Here is a 24,607-nt window from a genome sequence, read left to right on the forward strand (position 1 = left end):
GTTTCACTGGTTATCAAAAGAGCTTGATTTGTCAAACAGCTGCCTTGGCTCTAATTTCCTCTAATTTCTTTGTAGTTAAACTCAGTTTGACAAAAGCTACAACAACATTATTTTGTTTTTATCCTGAGAGGATGTGGTCACTACAAATATTTGGTAGATAGGCAGTATTCAGAGCTGCATAGCAAAACCAAGGTAACCTCCCAGAAACAGGTCAAACAGGTGGAGCAAGCATCCAGTCGGAGGGCTTTATGGTAATGAGGAGGGGGTGAAGGAGGAGCTCTCTGTTCAGCAAGGAAAGCAGACAGCACAAATCTGCTTGATCCTTTGATGCTTGGATGTTGTATCAGCAGTAAGGTAAGAACAACTAAAACTAAGTTTGTTGGTTTGAAAACTCACAAGCTCATTTGTATTTCCTTGTGCACAGCTCACGCTGGATAAAACATTGATACGCTCTTTTATTTCTATATTTAAAGGACCACAATGTCGAAAAAGAGCTTCACTTTCTTATGGCCAGTGTCCTTCCTCAGCTGTCTGTCCTGGCTGTCTGTGCACTTGTTCTTCACTGCTAGTCTCTTGAGCACAGGTAAGGACGCACGAGTAAACAAGCACAGGTATTAGTCCTATACTATAACCCTGGGTAATCCTGTTTTCAGTGTTTTATGAAACACTCATCATTTATTGAACAACACATCTCTGTTGAAGTGTTCCCTGAGACCTTCATGTGTCTTCTCTGTTGTTCAGTGCTGAGTAGAAGGCCTCAGAGGGGTTAGTTTCTCTGCGTGTTACCATGGCGCTCACAGTCTGTCCAATCAGACTTGGAGATTATGCCAACAGAGGAGAGTTAACTCCCTGATGTTAAAAGGGATTTGAGCTGTTTTGTTTTGTTGCTTTCTGTACTCAGAGTGGTGCTCCATGTAGATTTAACCTCTGATCTTATTAACAAGACTGCTTTCAAAAAGTACATTTATGAATAGAATTTTAATGCACTTGCAATTTACCGTCTTAGACGTTAAAAGCTCTTATCTTGTGCCTCCAAGCAATAACACTGTTTGCACAGGGAGCCTAGTGCTCTGGGGTTAAGGCCCTTCAAATTTTATGCTGGGAATAAGTTTAGGTGCAGTTTGAAGTATAGATAAAAACAGATTCTAATGGTACAGAGTTTAATAAATTTCATTAGCAAATCAAGCTCTGTGTTTGAAACATTGCAAAGAAAAAAAGATCAGATACTAACATTAAAAAAATGTCATTGTCTCATAAAAAAAACATGCTTACTTTTCAACTTTGATTCCACCATAATGTTCAAAAAATGTTGGGGCAAGGACAACAGATTGGGTACTTTATTTCAGTTACAGTCTCCAGTACACAATAGAAATTATATGCAATCACTTAAAAAATAAATAATTAAATAAATAAATAAAATTTATATACATGCTAGCAAAAAGAACCCAACATTTTTTTAAAATTTGTTTTTTTTTTATTTGTTGTTATTGTTATTTTTTTTTTAAACAAACTCTGTATCCAAAAAAGGAGTAGGGTCAAGCTGAGGTTTACTTTCGCCCATCCTGCATAATCCATAAAATAACCCAGAATATCAGTAATACAAATAAGGAAAAATTCAATACAACAAGATTAACTAAAAGATATTCTTTTCAAGCGTTTGACATTCAGTCATTTTTATTGTTATTTCATTTTTTTTTTAAACTCAAGCCAGCACTTAGTCTATTTCAAAATTTAACTCCTAAAAAATGGAAACACATCTGTATTTAATCAACATTTGTTCTCACTTTACCAATTTCAAAGACACCAATCCCCTTAAATATTTATGTCTTTTCTTCTCTTTATTTAAAAAGAAAAAAAAAATGAATACATTTGGGAAGTTTTTATAGTATTTCTAATGTTTTAAGCTTACAATATCTAATAGTGATGGGAAACCCGATTCTTTTTACTGAATCAAGTTTAAATGAGTCACTCACCAAAGTGAATCGGGTTTTTGAGTCATTTGAGTCACTCGAGTCAGTTACCCAGAAAGTGCATAGAAATCTATATTTCAGAGAGATTCATAGGTGGCAGTGGTGCTGTTTTAATGAGAGATCAGCATAGACAGGAGAATAAAATGCGAGATGACAGCAATATGGCGAGACATTGCAAGTTGGAAAAGTTTGCAAACTTAAGTATCTGTGCCAGCGGGAGGTGAGTGAGATTATGTGCTGTTAGTCGAGCTGTGCAACGTATTAAGCTGATTGAGTGAATCGTAACTCACGGGGAGGAAGGGGGTGATTGACCTGTATGTGCTTTGAGTCATTCTGTGAGTGAGTTAGTGCGACCCGTATGTGCCAAAAGTCGAGTAATGCTACGTACGTTCGAGCTGGGGAGTGACTCATATGTGCTTTGAGTCATACTGTGAGTGCGTTAGTGATCTGTATGTACCGTAGGTGAGTTAATGACCCGTATACACTGTGAGTTGAGCCATTCTACGTACCAGCCATTCTCCCGTGATGTGGATGTGAGTGAGGGGCTGGGCGACCGTGAGTGAGTCATTTGGAGGGAAGAATCATGATTCTCGAGTCAGTAAAGTGATTCTCAGGTATTGAACGATTCGTTCATGATTCGCACAACACTAATATCTAAGTATTTTGATGTGTAAGACTATAAATAATTCATTTGTAGTTTTACAATACTTAGCTCTATTTTTTATTATTATTCTAACAATGGGACTGCACGGTGGCGCGATGGGTAGCGCTGCAGCCTAACAGCAAGAAGGTGACTAGTTCGATTCCCAGCTTGGCTGGTGGGCCTTTCTGTGTGATGTTTGCATGTTCTCCCCGTGCATGTGTGGGTTCTCTCTGGTTACTCTGGCTTCCTCCCACAGTCCAAAAACATGCTCACCAGGGTAATTGAGCACTCTAAATTGTCCCTAGGTGTGCGTGTGTGCGTGAATGGTTGTCTGTCTATGTGTCTTAATTCTAGGATCTATTTATCTTATGTATGTATTCCTCTAAAACTCAACACAATATGAAATATGTGGCATTATAAGTGAGAAATATATCATATGCAGATATTTCTTATTCAGCATATAACCTGTTTTGTAAATGATACCAATAGGTTTAGATGAGGCTTCAAAATGAGTTTATTATTTAAATTTACTCCCAAGAATTTAGAACACTGACGTGGTTTGATTTGTAGAAAAGCATCTGAGAGAGGTGGAGCTAGTCAGAAGTAAAGATGATATGAGGCTGACCCCTCTATAAGAGACTTCATGGGTAAATAGTTAAACAGTTTCAAAATAATGATTCTTGGCATGGGATAGAGGAAATCTGGGGTTTTATCATCAACAGACCTTGCAGTGTGCATGCCATGTATACAGACGCCAAAAGCCTTGTCTCTGTGGTTCTTGGTTGGATGCTCAGCAACGACCCTTCAGTGCATGTTTTCCCTCTATTCTCTACTCCCCATATTTCCCCTCCCTTCTGCCAGCCAATCAAAAGAAAGCAAAAATGCCCAACATTGCAATCAGGAAAAGAGGAACCATCTGGCTAACCGTGAGTGCACAGTTCAAAACCGGCATCTGGGGTGGCATGGGTGGCTTTTCGCATCTGGGAAGACACCATTTCTGCTGAACAGAATAAACACGCCGTGGAGGAAGATATGGTGCCATTCAAACAGTCCTTTATCAGGGAAGACCCTGCATACACTGGCAAGACAATACCAAACAATATTCTGCACACATTGCAACAGCATGGCTCCATAGTAGAGGAGTCCAGGTGCTTAACTGACCTGTCTGTGGTCCAACTTGTCACGTGTAAAGATATTCAGCTCACCACGGCACACAAGATGTCACAATGAGGAGGCTGAACTGTTGCATCACTGTAGTCTTATAATAAGCAAGAAAGGGAAAAGATTTAAACCTGTCTCTGTTTCCAAACCATTTTATTTATTTATTTATTTATTTATTTATTTATTTATTTATTTATTTATTTATTTATTATTTTAATTATGTATTTAATTTAATTTATTTTATTTTTTTAAATACTTTTTTAAGAAAATATTTTAAATCTGTAATTTCGCTGTAAATATGGGTCTTAACATGGGAACTAATCTGAAGTGGACACTTGAAGAACTGCATTTACACTTCTTCAGAGCCCTTCACTTTATAACTTGTTAAAAGAAAAGACTCTAAAATGAAGGTTATACTCTTCTTTTTTGTGCCACACAGCTACTAATTACACTGTTTTTCAAAAGCCAACTAGAATTTACTCACACTGTTAACTAACGCTGTTTAAACTCATCACAACAAACTGAAAAACTTTGGAAAACGTTCACAGCAGAAAAAAATTAGAGGGTTGTGAGAAGTGGTAGCCAAAGGCAGAATAAATAGCCATGGGGCCTCCAAACTTTCTACTAAAACTAAACTCTTTAAACTCTGATTGAACAGCAGTAATTGTGGGTATGTTTCCTGTCCTGCAAGCTCCTTTCTTAGCCTAATTGCAGCTTTCTTTTTTGTGTTCCTACAACATTTTTGAAAAAAAAAAAAAGAGAAGACTGAACCAAAATTAAAATTGTCTTTGTGGTCCAGGCTGGACCGGGTTTAATGACAATTAAAGTTAGTCTTAATCAAACTTTACAAGTGAACACCAAAACTCAACTTCAAACGTTTTTCGTGGAGAAAAGGCTTTTAATCTCAACCAGTTTCTGTCAGGAGTTCTTTTTTCTTTTACCACAATTACTGAATGACAATGACCTTCCATGATCTGAAAGTTATAATGGAAAGCATTAAAATTCTTGTAAGTAGTTTGGCATCCACTGTTGTGTTTTTGTTTCTTCCTTTTTTCAGCAAGGCTCTTAAAGAAAGAGCCTGGCTCAATAATAAATGTTCCTATTAAAATCTGAATATGAAGAAGATTGAACTGAGGCTCAGTGACAAATAAGGCCCTGTTGAATAGGAGTACGTTGTACTCATCCTTGAGGATTACAATTGAGGATTAAGAAACAGCCCATTTGTTTCTGTAATTAAATTCAAGATTTGTCCGACTTCTCTAGAAATAAAGACTACACAAGGGATGCAGGTGACGTCGACAGGCCCGCAGACCATCCAGAAGGCCGAGGGAGAGGAAGTGACGCTGGGCTGCAGGTACACACCGAGTCCTCTGAATAGAGGAGAACTGGACATCGAATGGTCTGTGGTCAGTCCAGACCCGACGCAGAAAGATCAGATGGTAAGAGGGTGTGTGTGTGTGTGTGTGTTTGTGTGTGTGTGCTCATACAACACATTTCAGATCTAAGATCTACGGTGGCCAGTAGTAGTCAGCCGAAATGCAAAAGCAACAACACAAATGCAAGAGAAAGCTCCAACAGGAATGGAAAAGCCACTCCACGAATGTAAAAGCCACAACACAATGGAAGTTAAGAGGTCAGTTATCCTGATGGACACAGAAACATTGTAAAAGTAAGGAAATGATTGTTTTTTTTTTTCACCTTCATCTATGATGAATACAGTTTTAATGTAAACATCATTGGTTCAAAAAGGTAAATATAAGATGACATATTTTTCTGGTAAATAAAAAAATATAAGTACCATGAAGGATATCACAAAGTGAGACCCCTACAAAGATTTATCATAACTTATTGTTATTCATAACTTTTCTGTTTACATTGGAAAAACAAACCTTTTTAACTTCTGTTGTGGCTGAACTTCTGTTGTGTTGTCCCTTTTTTGCTTTGGTGTTTTTGCTCTTGCATTTGTGTTGTAGCTTTTGCATTTGTGTTTTTTCATTTGGGTTTTTCATCTTGCATTTGTGGTGTGGCTTTTGCATTGGTGTTTTTGCTTTTCCATTTGTGGTGTAGCTTTTGCATTCATGTTGTGGCTTTTGCTTTGGTGTTTTTGCTTTTCCATTCGTGGTGTAGCTTTTGCATTCGTGTTTCTGCTTTTGCATCTGGGTTCTTCCTCTTGCATTTGTGGTGCGGCTTTTGCATTAGTGTTGTAGGTTTTGCATTGGTGTTTTTGCTTTTCCATTTGTGGTGTACCTTTTACATTCATGTTGTGGCTTTTGCATTGGTGTTTTTGATTTTCCATTTGTGGTGTAGCTTTTGCATTTGTGTTTTTGCTTTCGCATTTGTGTCTTCCCCTTGAATTTGTGGTGTGGCTTTTGCATTAGTGTTGTAGGTTTTGCATTGGTGTTTTTGCTTTTCCATTTGTGGTGTAGCTTTTGCATACATGTTTCTGCTTTTGCATTTGTGTCTTCCCCTTGTATCCATGGTGTGGCTTTTTTCTTAGTGTTGTAGCTTTTGCATTTGTGTTTTTGCTTTTGTATTTGGGATTTTTTCCTCCTGCATTTGTGATGTGGCTTTTGCATTTGTGTTTTTGCTTTTACACTCATGTTGTGGCTTTTACATTAGAACTCTAGCTTTTGCATTTGTGTTGTACCTTTGCATTAGTACTGTAGCTTTTGCATTCATGTTGTAGCTTTTGCATTTGCATTGCGGCTCTTGCATTAGTATTGTAGCTTTCACAATAGTGTTGTCATTTTTGCATTGGTGTTTTCGCCTTTGCATTTATGTTGTGGCTTTTGCAAATCATCTAACAGCCACTGTAATGACCAGAATATTTGGGATGATTGATCAAAATTAGGCCCCATGGATGAAGGGACGGATGGGTGGTTGAGTGGGTTGGTTGGACAGATGGATGGATGAATGGGAAGAATGGATAGAACATGCCTGTAAGGTTAGGGTAATGTTAACACAAATGTTGTGAGTGTGTGTGTGTGTCCATGTGTATAGTTAATTTCACAACCCACGGAAAAAGAAAAAAAAAAAAAAAGACAACCTTGATGTCTCTGTTTCATTATAAGAAGAAATTTTCCAACAGTTCCTGCCATCACTAGAGCAGGTCTGTTCAATTAATTTCCTGTTTCCAGGGGAGCATCAGCAACTGCTACATGCAGAAGTGTCTCTGCTCACAAAAAGGCTGAAATGATGGCCTTGTGTTGATTTATCATAGAATATAAAAAGAGTCATTGCTTTTTCTGAATAGAGTATTTTCCTGGTATATTTGAGGCTGTTAAGAATCACAGCAGATCCTGATCCTCTGGCCGGGGAGAATGAACACACGCTGACTGATAGGTCTGGGAATACCATGCGAATGGACTTGCAATTTGTTTTTAAAATCAGTTAAGAGAAGGGTTCAAGTAATAACTGTCTTTCTCTTCATTAAACACTCATAGATAGGAAAATTTATTCACCACACATGTAACAGAGATAACTCAACTGAATGCTTGATTTTCACATGACCTGCTGTGAACTCACTGGCAGGTTATTCAAGCAATAAATTGGAAGGATTTAATAAGCAGTAAAGCATTCATCCTTGTCCCAGTTATTTTCTGAAATAAGGGATCTCTTCTCAAATTATACCGGCCCTTCAAATAACAGATTCTCGCGCTCATTTTTCCTTATTCGAATTCTGAATATATTCTCATCACAAAGATAAGAAACCTCAAGACAGCTGTAGCAAATGTCAGGTGATAGCTGAAGAAAAGAAAAACTTAAACACATTAAATCTGCACATATTGTAAACTTGATGTTACATCAGATTTGGAGAAAAAACTGACTCTTTCCTTTAAGTTTCACACAACTAAGACCTTAATCCAGCTTGTCGTTAAATCAAATGGGTCATTAGTGCTGGAGCTTGAAAAGGGAGTTTGTTTTCCTCATCCCTGGCCTGGGGCAGCAGGCATTTGATCAGAGTAAATACAGGGATTGATCAAGAGCTCTTTTAAACAAATGACCAGAGCCAGGAGTATTGCATCTTGTATAGGTTAAAGGATTTGCGATGCAGCGTAACACGTCAATGCTCTCCTCTTTCGGCTATTCAGTCTACACGAGTCTCTGTGTTTATTCCTTGAAAATCCTGAAAATGTTTTGCAAGTGCATTGGCAAAAAATTTCTTATGTACACATGAAGTTTTTTGTTGAAAGTGTTACCGGGGGCAGTGTTCCTTTGGTGTTTAGCCTTCCGAGTTGATATCGTACCACTCTCCACTGGTCTTTGTCTCTGCTTTGTCTCTTTCTCTAAAGCTGCAAGATTTTCCTTCCTTCTTTATTAGCCAGTCAATATCTTGTCTGGGTACCTGCGTGCCTGGCAGGTAGTGCACAGTTGGTTTATAAAAAGCTTGTTTCCTAATACTAGTGGCTTGCTGCCAATGAAACCAGCCTTTTGAGAGTGAAACGCAGGGTATTTTACAACTGAGAGCTGAAAGATGATTGAAAACACTCTTAAGGTTAATGAATATAAATTCATACATTCTTTTCTTTGAGATTCAAATAAACAAATGTTTGTTGGCTTGCTTTAGATTTACAACAAGTTTGATTTTAAGGCTTTTAATTACCTCTGTCTTTGTATCCTTCTCTCCATCAGCTGATATCCTACACCAGCGGGGCTAAATACATCCATGGGGACGATAATTTTGCAAAAGGGCTGAGATTTTCTGCTAATGACCCTTCACTGGGTGATGCCTCGCTCTCAATAGCTCTGCTGACACCTGCCCACAGCGCCACCTACCAGTGCAAAGTGAGGAAAACCCCTGGAGTGGACATGCTCAAGGTGTCGCTGGTAGTAATGGGTAAGACCAGATTACATCATGAGATGAACATATAATTTTTTAAAGGCGCACTAGAGAAATAAACACGTTCAAGAGCTTGAAGTGATACCCCGGGATGGAACAAGTTGGGTCCTATCACAAGGTTTAGGGCAGAAATTACCCCTACAGCAGTGTTTTTGTGCAGCAGAAGCACAGGGTGCTTGCACCAAACACCCCCTCCCTGCTCCTCTGCCGGTTTCCTCTGCACTCAGACGGGGCCATATTTTACTTGACCAAAAACACAAATAAACGGACTCCCACCGAAAAAATCTGACATTGGTCTGCATTCACGCTTTATTATTTAGATAATTTTCAGCGCGTTACTTTCACACAAAAACACAGCTAAATAAGGCTCTAGTTCTCATCGTGTCTCTTCGTCCTGGCAGACTACCTGCGTTTGTTTATATCTAGCACGCGGCACGCCTCGTAGCCAGCTGTGGCTCTGCAGCAGAGGTAGAGCCACTTTATGACACCATTTTATGAGGAGAAGTTCTGAACGCAAGTAAATTTTCTTTTTTCACCAGCAACAATGATAAATATAGCTTCATTGCTAATGCTATTGATTCACAAAGCTTAATATAAGATGAAATATTTTTTCTGGTATATAAATAAATAAAAAGAAGCACTGTTAAGGATAGTACAAGGTGAGACCCCTACAAAGCTTTATCATGGATGATGTTGAAAAAAGACAATCAGTTACTTACTTTTCGTGTCTGTTGGGAAAACAAAACTTTTTTAACTTCTGTTGTGGTTGTACTTCTGTTGTGTAGTCACTTTTTGCATTAGCGTTTTTACTCTTGCATTTGTCTTGTGGCTTTTGCATTGGTTTTGTAGCTTTTGCATTTGTGTTTTTGCTTTGGCACTTGTGTTTTGGATTTTGCATTCTTGATATAGCTTTTGCATCCATGTTGTAGCTTTTGCAAATCTTCTGACACCCACAAGCCACCGTAGGATAAAACTGAATAAGCACAGCGCCCAAAAAAATACTTGTCCTGGGAGGAGTCACATTCTCATGACAGTGGGTAGTAGTGCTCATGGGAAACATAGACTTAATCCCTGAAATACACTACCTTTTCCTTCAACTTTTGAGAATGTAACAGTTACACAATATCAATAACTACTGCCAATAACTATTACCATAAAGCTCAACCTTGAGTCTCATACACTGTGCTATTGTGTAGGAATCCAGTCCTCACTCCTCAGTATAAAAGGCAATAATTATAACAAATGACGTAACAATAAAGAAGTCCATCCATTCACTGTCAGCTTTTTTCTTCTTCTTTAGCCAATTAACTGCTATTTGTCCTCCTCATCCATGCCTTTAGCTCCACCATAGTTTTTTAATGAAATAGTGAACTGGTGAGAGAAATGAGCAGAGAAATCTATTCTGTGCATATATTTAATTAAAATATTGATATATTGGCCTCAGTATATCCATAATATCCCTGGAAAGATCTGCAGTTTTTATCTTTTCAGACTGCTCAAATAACATCAGTTATTCTGTCATTTTTTAAGTTTTATTTCGGTAGAATTACGCTCATTAGATATTAGTTGTAAAAGCCAGTTGAATGTTACTCACTTGTATGTTTTAAATGGGAATTCAACAGCACCTTGATGATTGGTTATAAACAGTGCACAAGCATGCTTACAGGGACAACAAAATGAAAGAACATCAAGGCCTTTGAACTGCACAGTGAAGCCCTGCCCAAACAAACAACATGCCAATACTTAATTAGCCTGTGACAATCCACATCATGACCCACATGCACAGAAGATTAGGCCTGAATATCACGGTGGGTGCAGCAGGTATGATCAACCAAAAGCCAGTTAAGTTATTCTGCCAAAGGCACAAAGAAGCCTCACAGAGGTAGTAAATGGTTAATATCAAATCCACAATAGCAGCCCAGAAGCACATACATCAAAGCACAGCAGCCTATACATTGTGGCCTAGTGCAGTGCAACAACAACACATTATGTTGCTAAGCAACACAGAGGGTGTTGTTTTCCACTGGTAAGAGAGTTTTAATTTGCTGGTGACTTTGTTCTACTCAGCAGTCCTTGTTTACTCTGGTTTCATATAGTCTCCTCAGTATGGACTGGATAGAGCTAATAACGCAACTCATTTCTTTTCTCTTTGATTAACCATAGTTTAATTACCAGATCCCTTCAGTCCTTTTCATACACGTTCTCCTGACATTTCTCAACAACTTCAGGGCAATCATGAAGTTAGATTCTCTTGAATCACTTTTCACTCATGCGCAACTCCATAGAAAGAGGAGTCATTCTCTAAAGTGCGGTCCCTTTCAGGCCGTAGCAGTAATCGTAGAGATAAGGGAGGGGACGTCCAGGAGGAGGAGTGTAATTATGATAGCTGCTATTAAAAACACAAAGAATATACGCCTGCAGTACAAACCCCATGGCAGAAAACAAAGTACTGTCACCCGGGGTGGGCAGTAAAGCATATATAGCAGAGCTAAACTCAATGTAAACATCATCACCTCACCCACTCACTGTTGGTAATTTCCAGACTGTTAATGCTGTGTGTTTACACTGGCTCACTCCAAATTTACTCCCACACTTTACAAGAAGGCTGATAAGAAAAAGTCAGGGTGCGGAGATTAACACATGTACCCCTCCTGGGCTAAGAGGGAATTTTAAAGAGTACAGTGGACGTGTTACGATTAAAAACTCTTAAATAAATGAGTAAGTTTATGTGATAATTTATAATAGTATTTAATACAGTTTATTCTAACTCGCTTTTCTGAACACTCGAGGTCACTTAAAAATTAATTAAAACACAGTTAAAAAATTTAGGGGGAAAAGAAAAAAAGATGAGCCTGCCTGAGAAATGGGGTTGCTTGTGGCTCAGTGGTTGAGTCCGTCGTCTCACATCCAGAAGGTTTGGCACCAATCCCAGTTGAAGCAGTTTGTATGCTGAAGTGGTCAGTGGTCAGAAAACAGGGAAAAGTGTTCTATACTGTAAATGCACTGATTTTTTTAAAGTAAGGAACAATGCAGTCAATGGCGTTCGAGGTTGACAGTAGTGGGGACATAGCCAGCACCACTTTTTTTTTCCAATTGTGTAATGACATAATGACAGAAGAAGCAGCATTTTTATGGTGATGTCTAAACTCTACTTCAAATAACTGTATTAAACTTTGCATTAAACACAGATTAACAACATAACACAAGCATATTAACAGCCCATGTGTTCACACTATGCTGGCTTTAGAGCATTGATGAGCTTGGTGTTAACAAAACAATCCACCAGGGCCCGTATGCATGATTAGATTAGCCATTAGGCTGCTTGAGCGATGTTAACTGGCCAAAAGAGTGTTGAATTTAAAGGTATGGAGGTATGCGCTAACAGTAACGCTAATAGCAGCACCTGCTCGGCTGTTTAAAGGTAGACATTGCGCAATGCATTACCGTTTGAGATGAAATATGAAAAGACAGTGGACAATCCTTTGGAAAGGTGGCGATGTAATCTTTATTTTCTCTTAGTCACACAGTTACCACTCGCTAGGTTTATTGCTGTTAAAGGATAAGTTCGGTTTATACAGCTTTTACATTGTTTATAGCATGAAGTAGAACAAAATACTCACCCAGAAGGCTTTCCTGATCCAAGCAGTGCTTCAGGAGATATTTAGATCCAAATCGTGCAGCGGACGTCCGTATAATGGGATCCATCTGGGCATAGACAGCTCCGCTCCTAAAACTGCATTAATCGTCAAAAACTCGTGTTTTTCACCAATATTTCATCATAGTCCGCTCGGGGTTAGTCATCTGCTGCAGTCAGACAGCGCTGTGTGGCTGTAATGACCTCTGAACTGACAAAGACTTTGTTTACGCTTGCCCCTCAAAGAAAGGAGTCAGCTCTCCAGAGAGTACTGCGCATCATTCAAAGTATGATAACTGAACTTGGTCATTGTACGGGAAGTTTGATTATTTGTGTTATGAGTTCTTTATTAGTTGTTTGTTAGTGGTTTTATTGTACTTAAACGTGTTGCTTTTTTCACTAAAATGGGTGCAATGCTGTGATTTAGCCAAAAGATGATGAGAGTAGTATCCCTAAATGTGGCTAATAGGTAAACGTTTAAAAAAATGTAGTATCATGGATCTGAGAGGCAGGAATTTAATGTCCACATATGTGGATGCTGCGTCTTAAGAGGTTAATTGTGACGTCATCTGCACCTCCGTCTCTTTCATGGTGTAGTTAGTTAACTGGCCTATTATTTGCAGTCGTGCATGGGGCTAACGCTGCATCCAAATAGAACGTTAGGACTAATGGTCCCATTTGTTTAATGACTGAACGTGCATACAGTTCCAGGCTATGATTTAAAAAGGCTGCTCTATTGAAAGGTTTCCCAAAGTAAAAACTTATTTGCTCAAGACAAAACCTTTAAATCAGGATCACTAAACCAGAACTACAACCTAAGGTCCCAATTTATACAAGCATGTCTGCCTGCCCCTTATATTTATGTCAAAATTCACAGCTCTACTACAGAGTGCCTCAGTTTTATTATTATTATTAGTAATTTATTATTAAATTAACAACCATATCCTAATTCAAAATCACTGCCACTCCACTGGGGTCTGACAAACAGGACAGTTCTGTTGCTTCTGTCGACAAAGTGACAAATTGATCATTGTTAAGAGTGAGAAAATTGCTGGAAATCATGTTTTGCGTTCATTAGCAGTTGCCTAAGAGGAGGGACTGTTTTCCTTACGCTCTTTACACTTTATTGGGTGATGAAGCCCTCCACCTTTCTTTTCTTGCCAAAAACATCCAGACTGGTCTCAAAGATGTTTTGGGGATTTAACCCTTTTGTGTGCCACATGAGGTGCATTTTTTTCCCCTCTCCAATCTTAATACTGGTGGCTACATTTCAGCTATCATTTGAGATTGGTGCAGACATGTCCACACGGTCCATACGCAATTCAACGTCATTGAATTCAAGGTGTCTTTGTGAAATCAAGAGCTGCATCAAACAAAAAGTGCATTGATTTGGTCTCAGCAAGCATGCTTTTCACTTTATTTTTCCATTCAAATTTGAGATAAATGTGATTTTTTCCCAATTTTCTGTGAAAATTTCAAAAACTTGACGACATCTTCTCTCCTGCAGCCGCACTTTTAGCCTCCAAATGCTTGTGCTTTTAGAGCAACTAATGATCAAAGGTCAGTTATGTGTGAGTAAGAGCTGAGAGACGATTTCCCAGTGTATGCTTAAATTACAGGCTTTTATTGGTCAGGTTTCATTCCACAAAGGAGAAAAAAAATCCTTTGTTCGGTAAAGATTTGCTCTCTTTGTGTCAAATTGCACAATTCTTTCTCATGCTTTTCCCACCAATTTGAAAAGAAAAACAAACCTCTGACATTACAAGAAAGAGAAAAAAGAGCCTTCACTTCCTCTTTGGTTTCTCACCCTTCAATTCCAAAATTGGCAGATGTTAACATTCATAACTCAATGTTCATTTTCCATCTTTTGACAATATGTTGATGTATTCAGAGCCTGCCAGAGATTGGTCTAACTGCTGATAAAGTAAACTGAAAACTGTTCCCCTGTCTCGGTTTTGACTACAGGGAATTAAGAAAACATCCAAGTAAAGCAGCTTTAAAGGAGCTATATTGAAGTGATACAGATTGAGCAGTTGATTAGTCGCTGAAAAAAGCCTCCAGTAATTCAAAATGACGCCCCACTTTAAGCCATTTGTCGGTGCATTCAGTCTTAAAGTTTGCTGCAAGGTTAAAGCTATTTGCTTGATTCTTGGTCAACTCGTCTTAACTGAAAAGCACGGGCAGACCCAAGGGTGTTTGATGAGGTCACCTCATTGGCAGACATATTAATCACGATGTTATGACTGAAGAAAATCATCTCCTTGTGATGCTTTGTGATCTTTTTGGAGCTTCTTGGAATTCATATCAATTTGGTGGAGGAAAAATTCAGTCGGGATGTTTTCTAAGAAAATAATTGATGGTTTTATTTGAAGTGGCTTAAGGGGGAGGACACAGAGGTTTCATCAAGTTTCATCAACAGTTATGTTCCATAATCTCATAATTTAATAAGCCTTTTAACCATTATCACATCATAAAACAGGATTTTCATTTATGAAGCCTAAACTTTGATAATATTTGTATGTTTTAGTTTCATTTACTATCACTTATCCTGGTCCGGGTCGCGAGGGCAGCAGTGCCATCAGCAAAGACCGATGACCCCTGTCCCCGGCCACTTCCACCAGCTCTTCTGGGGGGGATACCAAGGCGTTTCCAGGCCAGTCGAGAGATATAATCTCTAATATTTATATGTAAACCCTACAAAGGTTGGGTTATACCATTTAAGTGACTCAAACAATAACAGTGGACAAGAAAAGTGGTGTTGTTGTTGTTTTTTAAGCTGTCATTCTATGTGATTCTCATTGCATGCTGTCTGAACAATCTGTTTTTGCATATATTTTGACATACTTTGGCTTCTTTTTTCACTATCAGTATTTGTTTGTAAGGACACTAAATTAAGTGCTCGGTATCTTTAAAACACTGGTGTTTCATTAGCAGTGAAATTACAAACAGACAAATAATGCTGATATCTCAGAAGAGGATGTGTAGCTGGTTTTGTTTTAAAAGCTTGGTTGCATTTTAAGTGTCTGTCACAATATCAAACAGTAATTAGTTCCCCGCTCATACAATTACCTACACTGTTAAAAAGCATCCTCAAACCAAAACAAACATCTTAATTTAAAGGAGGGATATTGCCCTTTTTTAGTCAGGTTTATACCATCTCTCTGGTATCAACGTAGCTTGAGATTTACAGCTCAAAAAAGGAAAAATCCATCTTTTCTCACACCGAGGCTCCAGAAAAACCCTGATTTTAGCTTCTGTTTGAAATATTTTCTTGTAGCTACTGACTAATTAAGGCCATGTCCACATGTACCTGGGCATCTGGGAAACTGAATATATTTTTAGATCTTTACACCTGTCATCCACACGAAACCACAGCTTTTCGTCACCAAACAACGTTTTCTGAAAACTCTGGCCAAAGTGAAGATTTTGAAAAACTCTGGTTTTATGGTGTTGTGTAGACACCTGGAAACAGAGTTTTCAGTTCTCAAATGTCAGAGCTGATTCAGGGGGCTTATTTTGATTGGCCGGCACAGGTTTTAGGCAAAGACTGTATTACCGTATTTTCCGCACCATAAGGCGCACCTAAAAGCCATCAGTTTTCTCAAAAGTCGACAGCGCGCCTTATAATCTAATGCGCCTTTTGATTAATCATGGCTACTGTAGTCAGGGGGCGTCGTCGGAGTAGCAGCGATAAGCAGTAAGAACCTGTAAAGAGGAATTCTGCTAAGTGCTAACATTAGCTCACAGGCTGGCCCGGGCTTCTTCTCTTGTTTATTGTTAGAGCAATACAGCGCCCCCCAAAGGTCTGGCATTTGAACTGATCTCTGGAAACGGCTTCGTCTTTACAGCGCACTTTTTTTTAAACAGCACAGAAAATAGTTGGATAGGAAAATGTGCGGCTCCTTGTGGATGTAGCCTGAGTTTGACTGACTTATCTGACTGTTTTGTTGACATTCCCTTCAGCCCAGCTCCATCTAGTGGATGCATAACGCAACATCAGCCACTACTATAGCTGTCGGTCACATGACCCTGAGTTGTGCCTCTGATTGGGCGAGCTTGTGATCTTAATATCCTCTAAACTGCTGAGTTAGAAAAAAATCCACCTCCCGTACAGTGTGTGCAGATACTAAAACTAGCGATTCAGACAGGAGACGTTTTTTGAACCAGGCTGTAAATAGGTTAATTTCTGCTTTGAAAACTGCTTTTTTGGCTTGGTGTGGATGTGACTTCTGGTAATTTCGACATCCTCAAGCAGACACTTGAGAAACAGCAGATTTTAGCACTTTGGCATTGTCTCATATTCTTGGACCGGAGGTTGCTGCTCGATTTACATCGGAAAAAAACGTCACATTTGGTTTAGCCGCATTCAGCTGCACTTATTGGCAGATTTTGCCACTGTGTGTAGACAAAAGTATTTTTGTAAACAAATGCCCGGCTACATGTACAAGGTCTAAGGTTCCTCTCTTCCCCAAACCCTCTTTCCTCTGATTGGCCAGCCTTCTGAAGGCCTATTAGGTGCAGAGCTATAGGCAGACCTTGGTGTTTGAGGCCCGCCCTTCTAACATGAACCAGTTAGGAGAACCTTTCACAATGACTACAATCTTGTGAAGACCAAGAACAAACCATGATGAGCAGTTCAGAGGCTAATTAAGTGATTTTTTGAAAATCATCACACGTTTAGTATGGACAGGAAGCATTTTTACTCTCTACCCATGTTTAAAATATGGGAAAGCATTATACCCCTTCTTTAAGTTATGTCACCATCCTTTTTGCAGTTCATGAGCTTCTTCTGCAACCCCTCTTTGGCAGATAAAAATATATTCAAAGCATCTGCCTCCTCTCACTTAATGTGTAAAAACAAAGACATTCATTCCTTGGAAACAAGCGTCTTTTGAATTATTTGCAATTTTGTCAGCAATAAATACAGAATTGAAAAATCCAATGTGTGACATTTAACTGAAAAAGGGAACAAGGCAATTTTACAAAGATAGCAACTGAAACATACAACACATTACTTCAAAAACTTTTTGCAAAAGTAGCTATCCGTAGCTCATAGTGCAGAAATGTGTGACTGGTTTTTGCTATGCTCTTTCTTTCTAACTCTGTGCTCTCTGTTTTGAAAACATAGACTTATATTAAGCATCAAAAATGTTCGTGTTTGGAGCATCTGGTCTGCAAATTTAGAGTTATATACAGTGACAGCTGGTGACCAAAGGCTGCTTCTCTCTTTTTTTTTTTTTCTTTCACAAAGCAAGACCAAAACACATTTTAGGGTGACAATGTTGTGTCTTGATCGAGTGTTTCTCAGGTGCTTTCTCTCACCCTTCATCAGATAAAAAAATCAGAAAACTGTTCTATCACAAAGAGTCACGCTACCGGAAAACCTAAGGCGGTTTCCTCTCTAAACACAAACTGCACAGAGATAGAGACAGAAAAAAGTGTAGAATCATTTAGAGCGATCAGGTGAATAAACAGCATCTCTTTCTTTGTTGTGTATCATGTGTGAAATTTCAAAGTTTAGTAAACGCTCAGGTATCATATCCAATCAATCCAACACATTTCAGTCAACAAATTTCCATGCTGTCTTATCATGACCCAGACATGGCGACGGATACCCAGGTATAGATACTGTATGTGCAACCTTCATATTACATCTCTTGTGCTTCATTTACATAAAAAATGGGACATACGTGTGTATATAAATTGTGTCAATCTGTTGAACAGGAGCCAAGGTAAAAATACTGCCCTCCACTTTCATCCTGAGGCAGTAGAGCTGTAGCGTTTTGCAGGGAAGTGGAATGGAAATGGCAGCATGAAATTATCCATTTGTTGTTTGATTTCAGCCAAGCCGTCTGTGCCTAAATGCTGGGTGGAAGGAGGGGAGCTGATCGGGGGGCCTGTGTCTCTGCACTGCAATTCTGCAACAGGCTCCACTCCCTTGAAATACTCTTGGAGGAGAGAATTTGGAGGGCCTATCCCTGCTGCAGCCACACAGAGTAAGTGTGACCTCTGCTGACACCGAGATGTAACTACATAGAGCAGGACAAAGAGCACTTAGTGTGTGTGTGTTTGTGTGTGTGTGTGTGTGTGTGTTAGAGATAGAGGAAGGAACAGAAGTAGCTCACATTCAGAAACCATAGTAACTCCATACACTAAAGCGACTCAGCTGAACATTGTTCTTTGACATTTCTTACTGTGCCCAGAAGTCCATTTGGTTATCTACCATTCTTTATAGTCAGACCAAAGACTGAGGTGCTGAGAATAGAGTTAAAGTTTATCAAAGACAAAGTCTGAGAGCAGAATTTTAGCCATACTTTCATACAGATAAGACAAAGCCAAACTGTGATCAGATGAATACCAATAAGGACCAAGAGAGCATGGTGCTGATCCGTTCGTCCTCTTACACTCTCTTCACAGGAACTGTCCTACAGATTCTGAATTTTAACACTTTTAAAGCACATTTGTGAAACTTTTTTCATAGATGAAAGAAGCAATAATGACTTAAGTAAGTGTTAATTAAACAAGTGGCAACCTGTCGTCTAAAAACATGAGGCAATGCAAAGTGCTTAAATCTGTAGTTCAGGGAGTGTCCACTTGAGGCTGGGTCCAGAAGCACCAGAAACCACATTCAGCCCAAGCTAAAGAGAAAAAAAAGGAAAAAAAAAAAAAAAACATGTTTACATTCTGATACGAAAATGTCTCCACTGCAAAAAAAACCCCTGAAATCTTATCAAGTGTTTTTGTCTTAAGTAAAAGTTTTGTTATTACACTTGACAAAAAAGACAAAAAAAATGAGGTCAGAATTGCTAATAACTAAAAAAAAAAAAAAGAAAAAAAAGAAAAAACATCTGAACAAGAAAAAAATGCTAAAAAAAATTGCTTGAAAATAGATTGTTGTAATACAAGTCACTTTTTCCCTTCTTCCATTGGCATATTTTTTCTACTAGTTACAACATTTCAGATCTCACTTTTTTTTCTTTAAATAACTTGAAACGACATTTTTCTGGACTGGTCATGTGTATGTGGCTCATATTAAGTCTAGAAAGACATTTTCTTGTGATAAGATTTCAGTTTTTTTGCAGTGTCCCATCTGAGTGGCTTATGGCACACATTGTACAGGGGGTGAATTTCTGTCTGACTCAGCAGTTTAGAAGATATAAACAACACAAGTTAACCCCATCAGAGGCACAGCTCGGCTGATTGACAGGCAGCAGCTCTATGGCTGTTAGTGTGTAGGCTCAAAGCCCACCTTATTTCCAATATGGCCTCTGTCGACAATTTGCTCCAAAACTCTGTTTCAGAAACCAACCAGTGATGTCAGACACCATGTCCTTTTATTGTACAATCTATGGTGTCTAAATCGTAATTATCAAAGAATCCCAATACGATATGAGCCACAGTCACCTGACCAGTCCAGAAAAATGTCTTAGTTAATGTCAAAGTTATTTAAAGACAAAAAACAGGTCTGAATTCCTTTGTACAAGTAAAAAAAATCTACCAATGGAACAAGAAAAAAAGTTACTTGTATTAAGACATGATGCTAGTTTTAAGCAAATTTTCGAGCAAACATTTTTTGTTCCATACAAAATACAAAATGCTAGATAAAATTTCAGCGTTTTGCAGTGTAGTCAATCAGCTGATTAGAGTGTGACACAAGGAGTTTCCTACATTGAACCTTTTCACAGTTTTCTGGTATTTTGTTATAGCAAGTTACCGTGAGTAATGATGGGTACCTTTCACATTTGAAACAATATGGTACCCATGCCTGGTATCTGGCAATCGGTACCGGTACTCAACGGTTCCAATTTTCAAAACTTTCTTTTGTGTTTATTGTGTTTTCAATCTACCAAATGCGTTCGTCAATATATAACCTTGCAATGCTGTGTTCATGTCCAGCATGGAAAATCACCTACTCCCCCACTCCCTCACAGTCACAAGAATGCATTTAGGTACCTGAACATGGTACCTTTTGATTCTACGTGAATCGGTACCCTGTACTTTTGGGAGAATTTGGTCGGTACCTATAAAAGTGCCTAATTCAGTACCCATCACTAAGCCATAATCATCAATTGAAATAAATCAGTGCTTGAAATATTTCAGCAGGGCTGTACTGAAGCTATATCTGAGTTTCAGTTTTCAAACTGAACCGCTAAATTAGATGAACTTTTCCACAATATCCTAATTTGGTGAGAAGCATTCAGGCAAGGTTTGGGAGAAAACTGTTTCCCCCCTCAAACACATGCATACCTGGTGTAATCAACTACTTGGTTGCTTTGACTTTGCATCTTTGTAACCCTTTTTTTTTAATAGAAAACATGTAGCATCCTGAGGTCCTGTGCTCAGCACATGTACAGTACATGAGTTAATCTGTATTTGTGTGTGCGTGTGTGTGTGTGTGTGTTCCCTCAGACAGCGCAACAGGGGAACTGAGAATCAGCAACCACTCACTGAGCTTTGCAGGGATCTACCTTTGTGAAGCAAACAATGCAGTTGGAGCCGAGCACTGCAGGATCAACCTGAAAGCGAGCAAACGTGAGGATCACACACACACCCCAACACAAACACTCTAGTCCACATACATCACACATGACGCATCCATGTGATCACAAAAGACCCAGATCTCATCCTCTTTAGTCTTCTCTCTTTGTAGTTGTGCCATAAATCCCCCAGTTGCTCCAGTTTTCACTCTTAAGAATGTAACGGTGTTGCTCAGAAACATCACTGTTTCATCCTTCTTATGTTGTCTAACGATGTCAGGAGAAGGTCAAAGTGGAGTCAGGTAAAATCAGTGTCATCACAACAGACAGACTCTGGCCTTCTGCTTTCTCCTTCTGACTTTCTGCTGTTCAGTTACAGAGTTACTCATGACTGATAGTGATGTGATCCCGTTGCCTCGAATGTCAACAGACCCTATTAGCTCGATAAAGTGTAAATGAGACGAAAAATGACAGGAACGGAAAATAGTTGGACTCATTACAGCATCTATGAACAAGACAGAGAGTAGAGAAATACCAGAGCTGTCTCACAGGGAATGAATCTAGGGACTGCAAGTGCACCAGAGGGAGTGCAGTCAGTGATTTAGTGTAATATTATGGAATAAATCATATCTAGGTTAAGACTCAAACAGGCGCGCTTCTCACCGTGAATCCATAAAATAAGTTTGTCTCCATGTTCCTTGTGATCAATGTAGCAGACCTCCATAGTACATCTTGTTGAGTCCATAACTTCAGCTCCTTGTGCAGAGATCTTTGGCTGCAGGCAGAGGATCATTCATTTCCATGTGGCATGCTGTCCCAGTTCAGCAGCTCTGACCAAAGCATCTGCAAAGACATTTACACAGTATTATCCAATGTGATCAAAATCTACAGGAGAGGATTAGGGCAACTGAAAGAAAAAAAAAATCTATATCTATATCTATCTATCTATCTATCTATCTATCTATCTATCTATCTATCTATCTATCTATCTATCTATCTATATATATATATATATATATATATATATATATATATATATATATATATATATATATATATATATATATATATATATATATAATATTTATGATTTATTTATTTATTTCTAAAAAGTCAGATTTCTGACTTTAATCTCAGAATTCAGTTTTTTTTAATTTTTTTTTTAATTTATTTATTTATTTATTTATTTATTTTTTTGGGGGGGGGTTTAATTCTTTTTTTTTTTCCAGTGGCCAGAATTTTGACCTTTTCCCTCTTAATTCTTAGTCTGAGAAAAAAGAAAAGAAAGAAATGTAGATAAATTAAAACTGTTAAAGACTGTTTTGTCTCTGCGTTTTCAGTGGCCCTAGTCCTCTTCCATTAATCTTAAAATTCACACTTCAATCTTAAAATTCTGACTTTTTTCGCAGAGAAAAAATAGTGATTAAAAAAGATTTGGAGCTTCCTTTTAATTTTCTTTCGTGGCCATAATCCTCTTCAGTAGATTTAGCTCCCTGTCTGTTTAGAAAAAAAAAAGTAAGTCTATAAGTACAGGACAAAAAAAAGGAAGATCAGTATTTTATTTATAGATTTTCTGACTTAAAAAAAGTGCACTTGATCATCCTTAAAAGAAAGCAAAGAAAGTGAAGACGGTTTCGAAACATTCTGCACAGAATTAATAAAGGTTGCCATGGCAGCCAGCTTTAACCACACAAGGATGCTGCACTGGGCCAAAATAAATAGTTAAGTCAGGACCACTCTTGCCAGAAATAATTAGTCATTTGTGTACAGTTAGTCGTATAATGTGGTGTGGCTTTGTTCTGGGAACCCCTTGCCCTCCCTCGAGCCTTTGTGGGATGCCAAGACCTGAGGTGAGGACAGGACACCTCCTGTCTCTTTAATGAGCGTACATTAAAAGCTAAGACTGTGAGAGCTGTAGCAGCCAAACCCCACGAGGGCTACAGTGACATCACGTATGACACTGATGAAATCAGACACAGCTGCAAGAAGGGGTGGGGTTTAATATCCACACAAACCCCTTGTAAAACTATAAAATAATGTTAACATGCTTTGAATGATTTATAAATCATTTGTAAATTTTTGAACATCCAGTTCTACAGTAGAGGAGTAAGGCGACGAAAAAAAGAAAAAAAAAAATGTTTTTATTACTTTTTTTTCTGGGACAAAAGTCAGGATTCTGATAAAAAAGTCAAAATTTTGACTTTAATCTCAAATTTCAGACTTTTTTCACAGAAAAAAATTGTCACTAGATTTTTTTCTAAATTATCATTTATCTTTTTTTCAGTTGCCCTAAGTCCCTTCTGTACAGTTATTACCAGTACATTTGGTCTTGTCAGGCAAAGCCAAACTTGCTGTTTCAAGTCTTTGTGCTTTACTCGGCTAACAAACGTTAAGGAACAGCTCTATTCTTGGCAGAAAGAAAGTAAGTTGTTACTGTAAAAAAAAAAAAAAAAAAATGTTTTATTTCTTCTTCCTTATCAAAAGTTGACATTTTAACAATCTGTAATTTTCATTGCACCATGGTAATAACGCCAGTATTGAGTAGACATTATCTAACTTTGAGGGCTAATATGCCAACTGAGCCAGGATCCACTGCAGAATAAGTATAATAGAGCATAATGAATTCCTCACACTCTCTTCTCCCCTGCCACAGTTTTTCTGAGAGAATAATTCTCTGTTATTCATGCTGATTTCACAGCTCCAAACAGAGCAGCAGTGATAGTCGGCACCGTCGTGGGCTCTGTGCTCCTCATCTTCATCCTGCTGGTCTTCATTGTGCTTTTATTCTGGAAGCTGAGCAGCAGACATCGCTATGAAAAGGAGTTTTCCAATGAGATCAGGTACGGCGCCGCTCCGCAGCTCCAGGAGAGATATCAGGGCACGCATTTGAAGGTGTCTGCAGCTTGACGGTTAGATAAGTGATCCGCTGCGAGGGGGGAACAAATGCACACAGTGTCTGACAAGTTTCTCCTACTGTTCATCTCCACCCCCCACCAAAAAACCCCAAGAGTGAGAAACTTCTGCTTCTGTTAGCGTCAAGCAGTGCTGTCAAATTACAAGTTCATGTTGAAGTTTATGGAGACTTGATTTAACTGGGATTTTTATCAGCGTATGTCAGCATTAATTATTCTTTAGACAAGTGAGAAGAGACATCAAAAACGAGGCATCAACAAAACCTTAGAAGACAGAGGCAATTATAAATGTGCGGTACACAACGTGCATCAAAGCCATTCAGATAAAGGAACAAAACATGAAGCCGAAGTAAAGATGAGTGGCTTGTATACATCAAATTTAAGACGTTTGAAAATTAGTGTAAGACTTCTTTCAGATGATTACAGTTTTTCTCAGTTGCTTTGGTAAATAAAGATCTATCACACTCCTTGACCATGTTCTCAATCATCAGCTTACAATGGCCCAAGTTGGTTGAACAATGCAGGGATAGGTTGGGAGAACAGCTGTGTCTTCATTCATTCAGACTTTTTGTGGACAGGGAAGCTCTTTGTTGTGATGTGGATGAGAATTAATGGCCCAACACACAGGAACATAAGGAGATGCAGGAAGACGGTGCAGGACTGTGTGAACAGTTTTCCCTAAAGAGACTGTTCAATGTTCATCACAGTGATGGGGAAGGTCAACAAATTGCAGCACTAACAGTGAAAGTGAAAATTCGAATATTGGCCAGTCTCTTGTAATCAATCTCCCACAAACTAAGATATAACTTACAATTTACAATAACTGTCATCACAACTTTAGACATAGTTTACATCAGAGTAAACTGATATACTGACGAAATGACTGAGCACTTTGGCTGTCCTATCCATACTGTAAAAAAAAAAAAAAAAAAAAAAAATGGACGTCATGTGGTTCAGCTCTAAGTGAAGT

At 38.5% G+C, this 24,607-nt stretch overlaps 1 protein-coding gene across 1 annotated transcript in view; it reads left to right on the plus strand.

Moving 5' to 3' along the window:
• The first annotated feature begins 289 nt into the window (after positions 1-289).
• The window catches only part of vsig8a (V-set and immunoglobulin domain containing 8a), a 36,862-nt gene continuing 12,544 nt past the window's right edge, over positions 290-24,607 (plus strand). Inside the window, exons 1-7 of the mRNA XM_074690952.1 lie at positions 290-354; positions 474-583; positions 5,038-5,213; positions 8,407-8,611; positions 18,092-18,244; positions 20,658-20,780; positions 23,424-23,565. Coding sequence (XP_074547053.1) covers positions 481-583; positions 5,038-5,213; positions 8,407-8,611; positions 18,092-18,244; positions 20,658-20,780; positions 23,424-23,565 — 902 coding nt within the window. The 5' untranslated portion in view covers positions 290-354; positions 474-480. The remainder of the gene's footprint in view (positions 355-473; positions 584-5,037; positions 5,214-8,406; positions 8,612-18,091; positions 18,245-20,657; positions 20,781-23,423; positions 23,566-24,607) is intronic.

Source organism: Halichoeres trimaculatus, unplaced genomic scaffold (genome assembly GCF_033239565.1).
Source record: "Halichoeres trimaculatus isolate MK-OKI-2021-1 unplaced genomic scaffold, fHalTri1.1 fHalTri1_scaffold_16, whole genome shotgun sequence".
Classification (NCBI taxonomy): Eukaryota; Metazoa; Chordata; class Actinopteri; order Labriformes; family Labridae; genus Halichoeres; species Halichoeres trimaculatus.